This window comes from Emys orbicularis, chromosome 11 (genome assembly GCF_028017835.1).
Source record: "Emys orbicularis isolate rEmyOrb1 chromosome 11, rEmyOrb1.hap1, whole genome shotgun sequence".
NCBI lineage: Eukaryota > Metazoa > Chordata > Testudines > Emydidae > Emys > Emys orbicularis.
Window position 1 is genome coordinate 80,869,502 of NC_088693.1, and position 15,232 is coordinate 80,884,733.

Below are 15,232 nucleotides of genomic sequence, written 5' to 3' on the forward strand. Positions count from 1 at the left end.
GTCTGACAGTTTAATAATTACATTGTTAGGATAAATATTTTCAATTTCTTGAAATGATGCAGTTGAAATACAAGCAATGCTATATAGAGAAGATAAACTTTAATGTAGATTTGAGTGAACAATCAAAAATAAATGTAAATAATTCCATTTCTAAAAATATAGTTAGATGTTTGTTTTTGAAATACTGTTGAAATGAAAATTAAAATATTCTTGTATTTAAATCTTGCATAATTACATTTTATAAATTAGAACAATTTCTCATTTTTGTTTCTCTCCATATTTTCCATTGAGGTTTCACAGGGGTAGAAATTCTGACAGGAGTGACTGATCCCCGTCCGTCACCATCTGCTACCCCGGGACAGGGGATGGGGTAGTCTGAGGGGCAGCAACAACCACTAGCTGCCGGTCAGTATTTCTTACCAGTCTCGCCCTGCGCTGGGAGCCGTCTCACACTGCACAAGGGAGGAGCAAGGGAATAGGGGGAGAAGCTGCCTGGGCTCCTTCCAGCAAGTGGGTTCCATACATCCAGCCTGGGCCCCTCGCTCACACAGCCCTGGGGCTGGGCTCTCACTCCCCTTCCCCTGACCCAGCCACCGAATCCCCTTCCCCAGCTCTCCCCCTCCCCCCCCCCCCCCGCCACACACACACATGCACGCAGAGCGGCCCGTACAGCAGAGCCCCGGCGCTCTCACTCCTGCCCCTGGGCCCGTTTCACTCCCCTCCGTGGGCAGAGACTCCCCGAGGGCAGGAAATGCCGGGACCTTCCTGTCGCTCACTGGCCCCGTCGCACTCACTGGGCTCCTCTTCCCCCCTCTGTCATTTCTGCCAGGGGCTCTTCCTCCTTGGGGCCTCTCTCCCCTCCCTCTTCTTGGAACCCCCCCCCCCCATCTTCCTCCGGTGATATGGGCTCTTCCCTTCCTGACCCTCAGCATCCACCCGACATTGCACCCACCCATCCACCCCCCTGCCCCCACAGCCCAGCAGGTGGCTCCCCCCTTCTCCTCCCCTCTCGCCTCCCCCAGCTCACAGGCCTGGGGCTGGGAACTGAGAGGGGACGGGGCGGGGGTCAGGCAGGTGATGCCCTTTAGACCATCCCCCGGGAACAGGCCTGGGGGCTGGTCAGCGCTGGGAGGGGCCAATCTCTGCCGCAGGGTCATTGTCAGGGACACAGATTCCCTCCAGGGTTGCCAACTTTCTGACCAAATGAAACTGAACCCCCTTCTCTGAGATCCCGCCCCGCTCACTCCACCCCCCTCCCTCCATCGCTTGCTCTCCCCCACTCTCACTCACTCACTCATTTTCACCAGGCTGGGGAGGGTCCCTTTTCAACCGGGTGTATGGTTCCAAACCGGACACCTGGCCACCCTAATTGCCTCTGGCCTGAGCTGAGACCGGGCAGATTATCAGGGGAGCCGCGTTTGTACCCTCAGCATTGAGACCAGGACAGAAACAAGGACGGAGCGTCCCAGAGAAGGTGTCAGGGAAAATGAAGAGAAGGGACCTGTCAGTCACATTGTAAAATGAGACCTCGCCCCCTTCATAGTCCAGGAAAACCCCCACCCGGCTGGGCCTGACACTCACGGGGAGGGGGATCATGGGGGAGGTACAGGTCTTGTACCCTCCATCCCTCAGCCACACGACCCAGTATCCATTCCCAGGTGATGCTGTGACCAGCCCCTTCCTGCTCACGTATTCCCTACAAACCCCCAGAGCCCATCTCGTCTTGTCTCCCACCTCCACCTCCCAGTAACGACGCCCACCCGCAAACCCCTCAGCACCCAGGACAATGGGACATGTATCAAATCTCTCAGGGTTGTCAGGCAGATCCTGGCATGTGTCTCCGTATCTCACACGTTTTCGATCCTCAGACAGGATGAGGTGGGGATTTGCCGTGTCTGGATCCAGAGTCACGTCCACTGGGGAGAGAGTCACAAAGTCAGTGCTGGGGGCAGGGGCCGGTCACTGGGATCAAAGGGAAATGAATCTGCATCCCCGTTAATCGCTGAGTGGGGAGGGGGGCTGTTGGCTGAGGGGAGACAGGGCCCCTCTGCCTGTGAGGAGACAATGAAGGGGAAGGGCAGGGGGAGCGGGGCAGGGGTGGGAAGGTGTCGGGGGGGGGCAGGGGAGGGAACAGACTGATGCTGGGAGAGGAAAGGGGAGGGGCAGGTGACAGGGGCAGAGGGGGGTGGAGGGGCGGGGGGACAGGCACAAGGGCAATGGGGAGCAAGAGGAGCAGGCATCAGGAGGACAGAGGGGGTGAAGGGAGGGGCAGGTTCCAGGGGGCTGCGGGGGATGAGGGGAGGGGTGGGCACCAGGGGAGAAGAAGGGGACAGACCCCAGGGGCACAGGGAAGCCAGGGAAGGGATGGGCACCAGGGGGCAGAGGGGTGTGAGGGAATGGGGGCGCTCCAATGGGGCAGGGGGGATCAAGGGGTCAGACAGGTGCTAGGGGTGGGGGGGATGAGGAGTGGGGCAGGTGCCAAGACAATGTGGGGGGGAGTGAATGGGCAGCACCAGGGGGATAGAGTGAGGCAGGAGCCTGGGGAAGAGGGGCTGGCTAGAGCAGGGGCAGTCACCAGTGGGCTGAGAAGGGCAAGAGGAGCGGCAGGTGCCAGGGGGCTGTGGGGGGGTGAGGAGAGGAGCATATGCCAGGGCTGAATGGGGTGATGGGAGGGGTGGGCACAGGGGGGGTAAGGAGGAAGAGGAGGGGCAGGCACCAGGGCCGTAGAGCATGAGTGAGGGGCAGGACTGGTGCCAAGGGAGAGAGAGAGACATGGGATGGGTGGGCACCAGGGGCCAAAGAGGGGCAGGGGAAGGGGCGAGCTGCACTGGGGCACAGAGGGGGGAGAGGGAAGGGGCTCACACCAGGGGACACAAGAGATGAACAGAGGGGCAGGCACTAGGGAGGCAGAGGGGTAGTAGACGGAGAGGCTGCATCCAGGGTAAAAGGAGGGGTGGGGGGAAGGTGCAGGTGACAAGGGGAGTAAAAGGGGGGTAAGGGGTGGGGTAGACCCCAGGGGGCAACGGGGGAGTGAGGGAAGGGGTAGTCACCAGGAGGGATGCGGGGGTTGAGCAGAGGGGCAGATGCAAGGAAGGGAGAGAGGAGAAGGGCAGGCCCCAGGGGGGCAGAGGGTTGCAGGAGAAATTCACAGCTTCTGACTGTACCAAGTGCCAGGCACCAGACCGCAGGGAGGACGCGGCAGTTGGAATGGCCAGTACCCCGGGCCCAGGAGCCCTGGCCCCAGAGGAGACCAGAATAGTTCAGCCAAGGGAGGCGCAAAGCAACAGGCAGATGGGGAGCAACAGTCTCAAGGCAGCCAAGCTGCAGGCAGCCAGGGTAGAAAATGAGCCAAAAGAGGAAAGTTACCCAGGAGCCAGAACGGGAAGGGCTTGAACAAGCCCTAGGCCTAGTGAAGGAGGGGCCCCAGAATGGGCTGCAGGATGTGAGTGGTGTGGCTGGGAAACTAGGGAAGGGTTTGCTGGGACTCAGGATCCTGCCACACCGGTCAGAAGGAAGAAAGTTGGAGAAGCTGGAACTGAGGGTCTGTCTGCATCTGAGCTGGGAGAGGCGATTCCCAGCTCATGTAGACGTACCTGCGCTAGCTCTGCTCAGGCCAGCATGCTGAAGGTAGCCGTGTAGCCCGGCTAGGAAGGGCAGCTCAGGGCAGCTGGCTGAGTACGTACCAAGGGGGCTGGGGGGTGTTGTACTCAGGCAGTGGCTGAAGCTGCCACCTGCGCTGCCCTAGCCACACGGCTATTGTTAGGAGCTGGCTCAGTTACGTCTACACGAGCTGGGAATCGCACCTCTTAGCTCAAATGTAGACGTTTCCTAAGACAGGAGAAGGAACAGCTCCTGGAACTAGTTACAGAACTAGACAGACTAAAGCTGGTGGCTCAGGAGGGGGCCGAGGTGCAGGCTGAGGGCTCTGGTGAGTGCGATAAGAGAGAGAGCCCAGCAATACATCACCAGGAGGCTGCATTTACACAGGGGAGGGGAGTGATGCGGGGGGTGTCCTGGGAGGCTTTTTAGGGGAACAAGCTGATCACCCACTGAAGGGCTGGATGTCGATGGGCACAGATACAGAGGTGCTGGCTATAAGGGAAGCTGCCCTAGTGGCTGTGTCCTCTACAGGGACCCAGCAAACTCACCCACGAATGGCCTGGAGAGAGCGAGAAGAAAAGGTTGCTGCAGCCGAGGGGAGCAGGGCAGAAGGCCTCGCACAGCTGAACATCCCCCAGCCCCAAAGGCTGAGCCCCGGCAGGGGCTAGAGGAGATGCGCTGACAAGGGACTGGATCTCAGCCCAAGCCATCCAGCGGAGCAGGAACTGGCCCGTCTCAGCACTGGAAGGTGACCAGGGGACAGCAGTGTTTGTTGTTGCAGAAAGAGCTGACTGAGCTCCAGAACCAGCTTAAGATCGAGTGTGGAACGAAGCCCGGCTCTGAGACGCATACGAAGCAGGAGAGCCCAGAGGTCTTGTAGAAAGAGATGAAATTATGCCAGAGAGAGCAGGCGCAGCGTCTCCACAAAACAGAGCCGCTGGGCAGCGACCTACGCCAGCCGGCTGGAGACAAGGACAGAGGTACAGGACCATCGTGTGGAAGATGGACTGTCTGAGGTGGGGATTCCACCTGCGGGAGGGAAAAGCCACCATAAAAACACACGTCCAGGAGGAAGTTGAACTAGAAAGGGAAGAGACTGGGGACCTTTCCCCCGAGAGACCTGAAAGAGCAACACAAACCCCAACCAGACCGAGGCTAAAATGAAGTCCATCCTGTCATGTGGACAGAATTGGATCTGAAATGGGCTCCCAGAGTTCATTTACTCAAGGCTGCAGGAATAAAAGCTGTGCTCAGCAGTAATTAGAGATGCTAATAAGGAGCTATCTGAGTGAAAGACAAACGTCACTGGGGGGGGGGGGGTGAGTGTCCTGGGGGCGGCTGTTGCAGGGACCTTGTGGCAGCCTGAGGCCAGTTACCAATTCTCGGGGAACACTAACCTGTATTGTACTGTGCAGCCACGAGGTGGCGCTGTGTGTAACAGACCCCAGCCAGACCTGGCAGAGCATTACAGGGCCTTGTGATGGACACACCTGGTGTGTATCTGGCTGAGGGGGAAGCTCTGTAGCCAGTGCATATCTGCCACAGCAGGATGAGGGCAATGGGGGAAGCCGGGTGCTATTGCCTACCTCTGCTACGGCCAGAGGGCCTGACTTACAGAGTACAAGCTGTTCTGAACTACGCCAGGCTGAAGACTAGGGGGGATTTTGCCCACCACATGAACTACACAGGACTGTGGGGAACACAACTCCTGGTCTCTTCATTTTTTCACAATTCAGTGACAAGAATGAAAATATGGCCAAGGGCCTTGTAGGTTTCCTTGTGGCAGCCGGCCAGGAAGTGTCCCCTGGCTGCAGAACACAACCAAGTGTTAGCCACGGTCAAGCCTGCCTTTAGGAAGAGGTCGGCTTTGGGGGACCGGAGGAAGGGAGGTTATGGGGGCCGGCCCTTTAGGGGGAGTCAGGGCCCAGCCTACCTATGACAGGCTCCTGTAAGGAAGAACCAGGCAATCCAGCCCCACCCTGGAAGTAATTAAATCCCTAGGTGCCTGGTTGGCAGCTAAATAGCTAATGAGCCTGATAAAGGGTTACCCGGGCTCAGCTGAAGGGATCCCAGAAACAGGAAGCTGCTGAGGAGAGGGAACCCCAGGAGAGCTCCCAGAGCAAGGAGCCTGGAAGGGGTGTGCCTAGAGAGAGGAGCTGCCAGAGATGATATTGATAGAAACAGCAGCTGAATGAGGAGAGAGCCCTGCACGTGAGGGCTGCAGGGAACAGAGGTACAGTCTGACCTGAACCCAGCTCTGGGAAGGAGGGCTGGGGGCTCCTGACTCAAGGAGAGTGAGGGCCTTGAGTTCGAGCCAGAGGCTGGAGCAGAGTGAAGGAAAAGATTTTATTTTGGGGTTTAATTGAACTCAGAGTGGACCCCAGCAGGGGACTTTTGTCTCAGAGCTTTTGGACTGTGTGGAGCAGTTTAAGGAGTGCTGAAGAGGGTAAACTGAGGCAGGGCCATCCAGAACCAGCTGAGGGGGAGCTTGGGGGTGCCACACCATGATGAGTCTGCACAAGTGCCCCCCATTTAACAGAACTGCTGCCCGTTCCCCATGCGGACAAAGCCTCCCTCTCTCCGGTCTGTCTACATGGGCCCAATGAAGCCTGCATCCCTGAGTGTGAATCTGGAGCAGCTGAGCACAGAGTGGTGCCTCCCACCTGACTCCTGGCCTCCCCATCCCAGCTCCCCAGCGGTTCCCTCTTTCCTGCAGCCTGTGGCTGTCTGAGCCTGCTCCCCCTCTGGCTGCCCCTGCCCTGCCCTGGGAGTCCTGAGCCCCCTGATGGCTGGATGCTGAACTGGGGTGACCCAGGGCCCAGCTCGGCACCAGCAGGGTCACTACAATACTCAGACCCAGCCAGACAGGCCCCAGGGTGCACTGGGATCCTGGCACCACCTCAGCATTTGCGGGGCCTGGTCCACACTCAGACCGGGAGCCCTTCGGGGCCGGCAGCCCCTTGTTCTGTCTCTGCAGCACCTGGCGCACTCGTGGGCGTGATACCAATAATAACACTCACTGCCCAGCCCCTAAGGGCTGTGTGACAGCGCGGGGCCTTCCCCATTGCACACGGGGACCCTGAGGTGCAGGGAGGCCTGGTTACTGCCCCACATGTTCACCCAGTGACTCCCCCGAGTTGCCGGACGCAGGTCCCAGGGATCAGAGCGCGGGCAGTCGAGTGGCACTGACCGGTCGGGGGCTGGTGGGGTGGGTGGAAGGAAAGGGTTAATCCCAGCGTGGTGGCACTTTGCTGCATGGCCCTGCCTGGTCTCTGCCCTCTGGGTGCAGCACAGGGCTTGTGTCTCTGAGCAGATCCCTGCCCCCTTGCCCGGCCATTTGCCCCAGACACAGAGAATCCAGCTGCCGAGGGAAGGAGCAGCCCCAGCAGCGCCGCATTGGCCCTGGCACGGGCTGAGCCTGCGAGCGCAGAGACAGAGGCAGCGGCAGAGAGGGGGGCTCAGCCAGGCAAACAGCAGGGTCCCCACCTGCAGGGCAGGGGTCAGCGCTGGGACAACAGGCTGGGCTGGGTCAGGGGCTGGGAGCTCTGGCAGCGAGCGCAGTACCAGCACCAATCAGGGCCGGCTCTAGGTTTTTTGCCGCCCCAAGAAAAAAAAATGTTGGCTGCCCCCCCTCCCAGCTCTAGGCTCCTTGCCGCACCCCCCGCCGCCCCAGCCCTGGGCTCTTCCCCCTTTCCCCCCACCTGCACCCTCCTTCATCCGCAGCCCTGGGTCACTGGTAACTCGCTCCCAGGGCAGGTCATTCAGCAGGAATTTTAGATGTGCACAGAACACAGACAGGACTGGTTCCCATATGGTTACAGAACTGCAGTAAAGTGGAACAATTTTCAGCTTGTGTGATTGGAGGATATCTGGATGCATATTATAAGACTGTCCTACATAAATGAGGAAAAGTTGAGGTGCCTTTGTTATTCTTTTGTTCCACTCTTTCTTTCTATGGGGAATTTGCCAATGCAATATCACTGTCTTCCTTTTAAACAAACAAACAAACAAACAAAAGGCAATGGCTGTTGAAAATAGCAATTCCAGTCCTAATAACCACTGGGAAGCATTTCTTGCTCAATTTTATCCTACTTTTTCTATAGCAAGTTACAGTGGATCAGTATATTTGATTTGGGAGAAATTAAGTAACAGCCGCCCAAACTGAGCTTGAGCACTCCTGAATTTTGAGGTGTTCAAATCTGGAAGGCAGGTGCTGGGTGGGGGGGTGGCTGTGGCTCCGCAGGGGAACACGCTGGTCTGAGTGGTACAGTAAGGGGGTTGGAGAGGGGTAGGTGGTTCCGGGGGGGGCAGTCAAGGGACAGGGAGCAGAGGCGGTTGGATGGGTCAGGGGTTCGGGGGGGCAGTCAGGGGACAGGCAGCAGTTGGATAGGCATGGGAGTCCCAGGGGTTTGTCATGGGACAGGTAGGGGGTGGGGTCCTAGGGGGGAAGTTGGGGGGAGGGTCTCAGGAGGCGGCAGTTGGGGACAAAGAGAAGGGAGGCTTAGATAGGGGGTGGGGTCCCGGGAGGGGGCAATCAGGGGACAAGGATCAGTGGGGCTTAGATAGGGGGTGGGGTCCTTGGGGGCAGTTGGGGCAGGGGTCCTGGGAGGGGGTGATCAGGGGACAGGGAGCAGAGGGGCTGGATGGGTTGGGGTTTCTGTGGGGGGCAGTCGGAGGGAGTGGATGGGGGCGGGGGGGGCTACCCTCCCTCCCCGTGGAGTGTCCTATTTTTTGAATGTTAAAATATGGAATCCCTACTCCCAGTGCAGCTCTCCATTCACAGCAGGCTGCAGCATGAGGTCTCAGCTTCCTCACTCCCTCCCCCTCTTTCCTGTTGCTAGTGGCCAAGGGAATGCTGGGAAATGTAGTTCTTTCCCTGCTCCAGGGCTGGCTCTATAGGCAGGGAGCTAACCAAGGAACTACAGCTCCCAGGGCCCCCTGTTGGTTCTCAGTTCCCATGCTGGATCCCTGCCACCCCTGCAAATGGGCTGCCCCAAGCATGTGCTTGCTTTGCTGGTGCCTAGAGCCGCCCCTGGCACCAATGGCCCTGCTGCAGACCCTGGGCCTGGCCAGCGCGTCTCCCAGGACCTGGGGCCCTGCCCAGAAGGGAGCCCAGGTTGCAGGCACTACTGGGGGGTGGTGCCAGGAGCAGCTGCAGGGAGTGAATCTCTTCTAAGGGAGGGGGCTGGAGTCATTGACACAGGATTGGCCACAGTTACCTGCGAATCCTCGGGCTCTTCTGAGTCCTGGAACAACCAGCAGAGAAAGAGGTGAGAATTCACACAGCAGAGTCACCCGGAGCAGGGATCAGGTACGTACACGGCCCCTCCCCACAACACCCGGCTCTGCACCGTCTCACAACAGACCAGGGCTCAACAGGCTCCAACTCCCCCTCGGCTTTTCTGTCCCATGTTTCCCGGCTGGGTTTCTCCCCCATGCAGATCCCGTCACACCCGCCCAGCCCAGGGGCTGCTCCAGACAGGGGAAACAGGCTCCCAGCAGCTGTCGTGCCCTGCCCTAGCACAGCGACCCAGGAGTCTCACCTCTCTCTGCAGCCAGCCCCTCTGGAAGGAGAGAGAGAGAGAGAGAGAATAATTAGCCACAACCCCTGTCTCACCACTACTAGAGCCACAGCTCTTTCAAGCTGATACAATATCCCAGCACAGGCTGGCGACCAAGGCAAAAGGAGGGAGCTTCTCCTAGATATTTAGGCACCTAAAGATGCAGGTAGACACTGAGTGGGATTTTCAAATGTGCTGAAGCAGGTTAGGCAAGTCCATAGGAGTTAGGTGCTTTGGAGGTTCCCACCAGACACTAAATACCTTTGAAAGTCTGGCCCAAGGTGCTCAAACATGAGGGCCCTGATGCTCAGCTGGTGACAGTCAGGGAGGCGGGAATCCGGCCCTGAGTCTGTGATAACGTCTCTCGTTAACCAAGAGCATCAGTCCCTGCGCTCAGATAACCAGGGAGAGAGCGGGAGGCAGCGCTGGTCACACAGATTCATGATTATGAATTATCTGCTCTCCTGAAATCTTCCCCTTTGGGCAATGCTCTGAGCAGCCAGGGAAGCTGGGACCCCCAGGGCTCTCCCAGGATCTGGGCCCCTCTGAGCTGGGCAGTCACAGTGCTCTGAATTAAGCTCTGATCCACGAGTAATATGGGCCCAACCTGCTGGGCCAAATCCCTTCCCCTGCCCTGCTCCAATACAACGAGAGACAAACCCCCAGCAGCGCCCCTTACCCAGGAATCCCGTAACAGCCTCCTGGAGATTGTTCTCTCGCGGGAAATCCCGGATTCTCTTTTCCAGCTCAGGGGACTCGGGCGCCAGATGCGGAGACGTTGCCTTCTCGCCCCTGCAGAGACGCGAGTGTTTTTATTCCTCCTCCTCCTCCTCGGCCCTATGTTCCCGCCCCCCAGAGCCAGACGGGGAGCGGGTAGGAGCTGGGCCACAGGCAGGGCTAACGAGGCTATGACCTCTGCTGCCCAGGGAATTTAGTGCCTGCACCATCTGCCGGGGCCGGCCTGGGGCCCACTCTCCATCCAGAGAGAAAACCCAGCCTGGGCAGGGCCAGCCCCAGCTCCCCTCACACCCGGCCAGTCCCACGTCCCCACTAGGGCCTGGAGGGGCCGATCCCAGGGCTGAGAGAGGGGCCCATTCTCCAGGCCCAGCCTCTCCTCAGCTTCTCCTCTCAGCCTCCAAGGGGCCTGTCACTCCCCATGGGGTGGGGGGCTCTGGGACGGGGACTCTGCCCCACTCGGGCCTGGGTTGGGACACTCGGCTCTTTCCCCACAGGCCCTGGGCCCCATCACATGGGACAGGCTTTGGGCCATGACAGAGCTGGGGCCAGGTCCCAGCTGGGCCCTCAGGGTGACAGGCCCCAGCCCCATGAATAATCCCCCAAGCCAGCCTGGTCCCAGGGAGGGGTCTCCAGCCAAAGCAGTGGGGCAATCCCCTCCCCAGGGTGGGTCACACAGACACAGCGGCTGCAGCCCCAGGGCAATGGGGACAGAAGGGGGCTGGATCCAGAGGGTGAGACCCTCCCACGGTTGGGGCGCTGGGTCTGCAGCCTGGGCTCTGAGTCTCTTCCCAGCCCAATGGAGCGTGAGGGGCAGACGGAGCCCGGACGTACCTGCTCACGGCGCTTCTGACACCCTAGAGGGGAAGGAGAGACAGAGCAGAGAGTCAGTGCCCATGGCTCAGCCGGGTCACTCTGCTCTCCCAGCCCCGGCCCCACGGGCTGCTCCCCCAGTGGGGTGGCGGCACTAAAGGGCTGTGGGTTAGGGGGAGCAGAGCTGCCCTCCAGGGACGGCCGGGCCTCCTGCGCTGAGCCCTGGGGCTGGAACAGCCTTTCACCAGCCTCCCCCCACCTCCCCGAGAGTCCGAGCTCCTCTCTCTCTGCAGCCCGTGGCCCTGCAGATATCCCGTCCGCACGCTCGGCAGTGAGCTTTACAGGGTCTCGGGGGCCATCCCCTCCCGACACTGGGCTCTGGGTGCATCTGACACAGTCTCACCTGCAGCAATTCCGGCGCCGGCTGCTGACACTTCCCCTCCAGCTCCGTGATCAGGGCGCTGAGCCGGGAAATCTCCTCACCCAGGTGGGTGGTGTTTTCCTCCCTCCTCCTCCCCATCTCCTCATCCAGCTCTGCCAGCCGGGCCAGCAGGAGGCGCTCTTGTTCAGCCAGGAACTGGCGCAGCCGCTCGCACTCGGACACCACCAGCTGCCGCTCCACTTCCGTCTGCCTCTGGGGTGCGCAGAGAGACGCAGGGGCAGGGCAGGGACACGGGGTGAGTGGGGGTCATGGGAAATGGTACAGGGCCTTGTCTGGGCTGCACAGAGCGTTTCATTCGATACCTTTGCCAGTGTAACTGTGTCTGCACTAGGCCTTTTGCTAGTATGAAAATGTCACCAAAAATCACCAACCCCCCTACAATCAATCACCCCCCACCCCACCCCATCGCTGTACCAGCAACAGGTTGAAATGCAGACCAGGCCTTGGCAAATGGTGCTGCCCAAACCGCCCAATGGCCTCACTGGAACGTCTGACACTCAAACCCTGGGATCAGCACAAATCTCCCCCTGCTCCGCCCTGACCCCTGCCACATCCCTGCCTGCTCAGCCGTTTTACTGGCCTCTCCTGCTACCCCCCCACCCCCCACCCCCCAGCACTAGAGAGCCAGAGACTGCTCCCAGCTACCCTGGGGTGAACCCTTTTACTCCAGTGGGAACTAACCCCAGGGTCCCAGAGGAATCTGACCCTGACCCCACTGACTTCGGTGGGGTCACTTCTGATGTACACCAGGCACCTGAGAGCAGACGCTGCCCCGCACTGGTTAAAATGACCCTGAACCGTCTCCCTGCATCGACTCTGGAAACCTTTAACCTTCTGCACCGCCCAGACCCCAACCAGCAGAGATCCCCCATTGCTCTCACTGACACCCCTGTGCAAACCGGCTGGGCAGGGTAGGGCACTTACCAGGAGCCTCTCACTCTTCTTGTCCCAGTCGGATTTCAGTCCCAGGAGCTCTTCTCTCTCCTCCCGCAGACGCTGCAGGCGGCTCAGGATTTGCTCCTGCAAACAGACGATGGTTCTGGGGGCTGGTTTGGGGTCACTGGTTTGTGCCCAGCAACAACATCGTCACCGAGCAGAGTAAGGCGGTGGGAGCAGGTCCCCCTTCCCCAGCCCGCTGAAAAAGTGACCCCAGCTCCAAAATAACTCCCCGGGCAGAGCTGCTGGGCCTTGGCCTGGCCCAGTCCCTCCCCAGCACCATCATCTCCAGGCTGTTTCCCTGCCATAGTCCGGGGCTCTGGAACAGCCCTGGGAGGAGCTCTTTAGTGTGGCAACCCCCTTAGGGTCACACTTTTTCCAATGAGAAAAGCCACTTGGCTTCACCGCCTCCTGACTCTGAATCTCAGAGCCTTCAGCACCCCTGCTTCACATCAGCAAGTCCACCTGAGCTGGACACCCAAGGGAGACTTGTATGCCCCAAGGGAGCCATGTACCCCACTTCCTTACTCTGGAGTGACTCAACCAGCATTGCAAAAGCAGAGGGGTTTATTACCGGGGCAGGCAACAGGCGGACCGTGGGCTACATCTGGACCAACTGATGCTTTTGAGCAGATCCTGAAATATGTTTGTTTATTTATTATCATGATTGTTGTTATTTTTTATTATTTTCTCTGAAGTCTGGACCTTGACTATGCCTTGACCAAGAAATTTGGACCTTAATAAAAAATAATGGACTCTCCCTGGTTTTTACATGTCTGGAACACAGCGCAGACAGTTGTTAGTTAACACAGAGAACGGAAAGGTCCATCTGGGTCAGTCCCAGAGCCCTCTGACCCCTCTGTGAGAGTTGTTGTAGTCCCAGTGCAGAAGCTGCTCTCCTGCCTCCAGCAGCCCACACATAGAACCCCACCCCCGTCCTTTGTCCTCCAGCTGGGCACACTGGAGGACAGGCCATCCACGGTCATTTGTTTGGGGCCAAACGTCCAGGCCACTGTCTTCTGGGACACTCCATGGGCATGGGGCCCCAGGCAGCCAGCTGTCCCGCATGCCTGAATCTCTGGGTCTCTACCAGGAAACACCCTTCCCCCCTCCCCTCACCTAGTTAACCATGGGTAAGGCTAAGATTTTGTCAGGGATATTTTTAGTAAAAGTCATGGCAGGTCACGGGGAATAAAGAAAAATTCACGGAAGCCCATGATCTGTCCATGACTTTTACTAAAAATATCCCTGACAAAATGGGGAGCTCAGCTGCGGGGTCCCCACACCGCTCGCAGCGGCTGGGCAGCTGTGGGGGCTCGCTGGTTGCTCCGAGGGCCCACACCGCCCATGGCAGCCAGGAGCTCCCCAGCTGTTTGCAGCTCCCAGCCGCTGCGAGCTGAAGTCATGGAGGTCTCTGGAAGTCACGGATTCCGTGGCTTCTGCAACCTCTGTGAAAAACTCATAGCCTTAATCATGTGTAACCCATGCCTGCTTGGTGTGGCGCTCTGTCCCCCTTTAGTGGCACCTAGACCAGCTAAAGATGTATTAGCCTCCTACAGCCGTGGAGAAGAGAAACAGTGCATTAGCTCGTGCATTAAGCTCCACAGGTCCCCAGCTTTGATCCCCGCTGATGACAACTGGGGTCTGTTGGTATTAAACATGCACCACATAGGGGACACTGAGGTGCACATACTATTCATCCAAAATATTATGAAAAATTCCCACAGCACAACAATCCCATTATCAGGCAGTTCCCTGTCTCTAACCCAGGGCTGGTCAGACACACGTCCTGAAAGATGATCCTTTACTCTCACAGATCTTGGGAGACAGACCTGTCCTCGCTTACAGACAACCCCCCAACCTAAAGCAAATACTCACCAGCAACCACACATCACTGAACAAAAACACTGACCCAGGAACCAATCCTTGTAACAAAGCCCGATGCCAACTCTGTCCACATATCTATTCAAGTGACACCATCTTAGGGCCTAATCACATCAGCCATACCATCAGGGGCTCGTTCACCTGCACATCTACCAATGTGATATATGCCATCATGTGCCAGCAATGCCCCTCTGCCATGTACATTGGCCAAACCGGACAGTCTCTACGCAAAAGAATTAATGGACACAAATCTGACATCAGGAATCATAATACTCAAAAACCAGTGGGAGAACACTTTAACCTGTCTGGCCATTCTTTGACAGACCTGCGGGTGGCTATCTTAAAACAGAAAAACTTCAAAACAGACTCCAACGAGAGACTGCTGAGCTGGAATTGATATGCAAACTAGACACAATCAACTCAGGGCTAAATAGGGATTGGGAATGACTGAGCCATTACAAACATTGAATCTATCTCCCCTTGTAAGTATTCTCACACTTGCTTCTTATCAAACTGTCTGTACTGGGCTATCTTGATTATCACTTCAAAAGTTTTTTTTCTCTTACTTAATTGGCCTCTCAGACTTGGTAAGACAACTCCCACCTGTTCATGCTCTCTGTATGTGTGTATATATATCTCCTCAATATATGTTTCACTCTATATGCATCCGAAGAAGTGGGTTGTAGCCCACGAAAGCTTATGCTCTAATAAATTTGTTAGTCTCTAAGGTGCCACAAGTACTCCTGTTCTTTTTGCGGATACAGACTAACACGGCTGCTACTCTGAAACCTGTAGCTACAGAGAAGCTGTCCCAGCCATGCAGATAACTGTTCCTTACCCTGTACTCCTGGGCAGCCTCCTCGATGGGAACCACCGTGTGAGCATGGTGTGCCCGGGATCTGTCACACACCACGCAGATGGGGGTTTGATCCTCCTCGCAGAAGAGTTTCAGAGCCTCCTGGTGCCTCTTACACACTCTCTGCCCCTCGGGTTCTGGCCCCGCCTGCAGCCTCAGGCGTTTCACTAACTCCACCAGGTTCCCCAGCTGCCTGTTGGGCCGCAGGTCTCTCTGTGAGGCCGTTTCTCTGCACTGGGGGCAGGAGAAGTCTGGCTCCGGCTCCCCCCAGCACTGGCTGATGCAGGCCCGGCAGAAGTTGTGCCCACACTCAATAGACACCGGGTCTGTGAAATACTCCAGGCAGACGGAGCAAGTCACTTCATGCTGGAAGCTCCCGGCCAGGTCCCCGGCAGCCATGGCCCC

General features: G+C 57.9%; 1 protein-coding gene across 1 annotated transcript; it reads right to left on the reverse strand.

Moving 5' to 3' along the window:
- Positions 1-1,365: 1,365 nt before the first annotated feature.
- On the reverse strand, positions 1,366-15,232 carry LOC135885407 (zinc finger protein RFP-like). The gene is made up of 8 exons (XM_065413089.1): positions 14,810-15,232; positions 12,076-12,171; positions 11,113-11,343; positions 10,731-10,753; positions 9,841-9,953; positions 9,144-9,164; positions 8,820-8,846; positions 1,366-1,916 (listed from the first exon to the last, which is right to left on the reverse strand). Exons 1-8 carry the CDS (start codon positions 15,224-15,226, stop codon positions 1,366-1,368), a joined length of 1,479 nt encoding a protein of 492 aa, XP_065269161.1. The 5' UTR covers positions 15,227-15,232.

Bases quoted from the DNA above. Each gene is read 5' to 3' on its own strand.
- LOC135885407 (XM_065413089.1), bottom strand. From the start codon at position 15,226: ATGGCTGCCGGGGACCTGGCCGGGAGCTTCCAGCATGAAGTGACTTGC. The intron at 9,954-10,730 runs GTACGTCCGGGC...GCGTCTCTGCAG, and splicing joins GTCAGAAGCGCCGTGAGCAG to GGGCGAGAAGGCAACGTCTC. The intron at 9,165-9,840 runs GTAAGGGGCGCT...CTCTCCTTCCAG, and splicing joins GGCTGTTACGGGATTCCTGG to AGGGGCTGGCTGCAGAGAGA.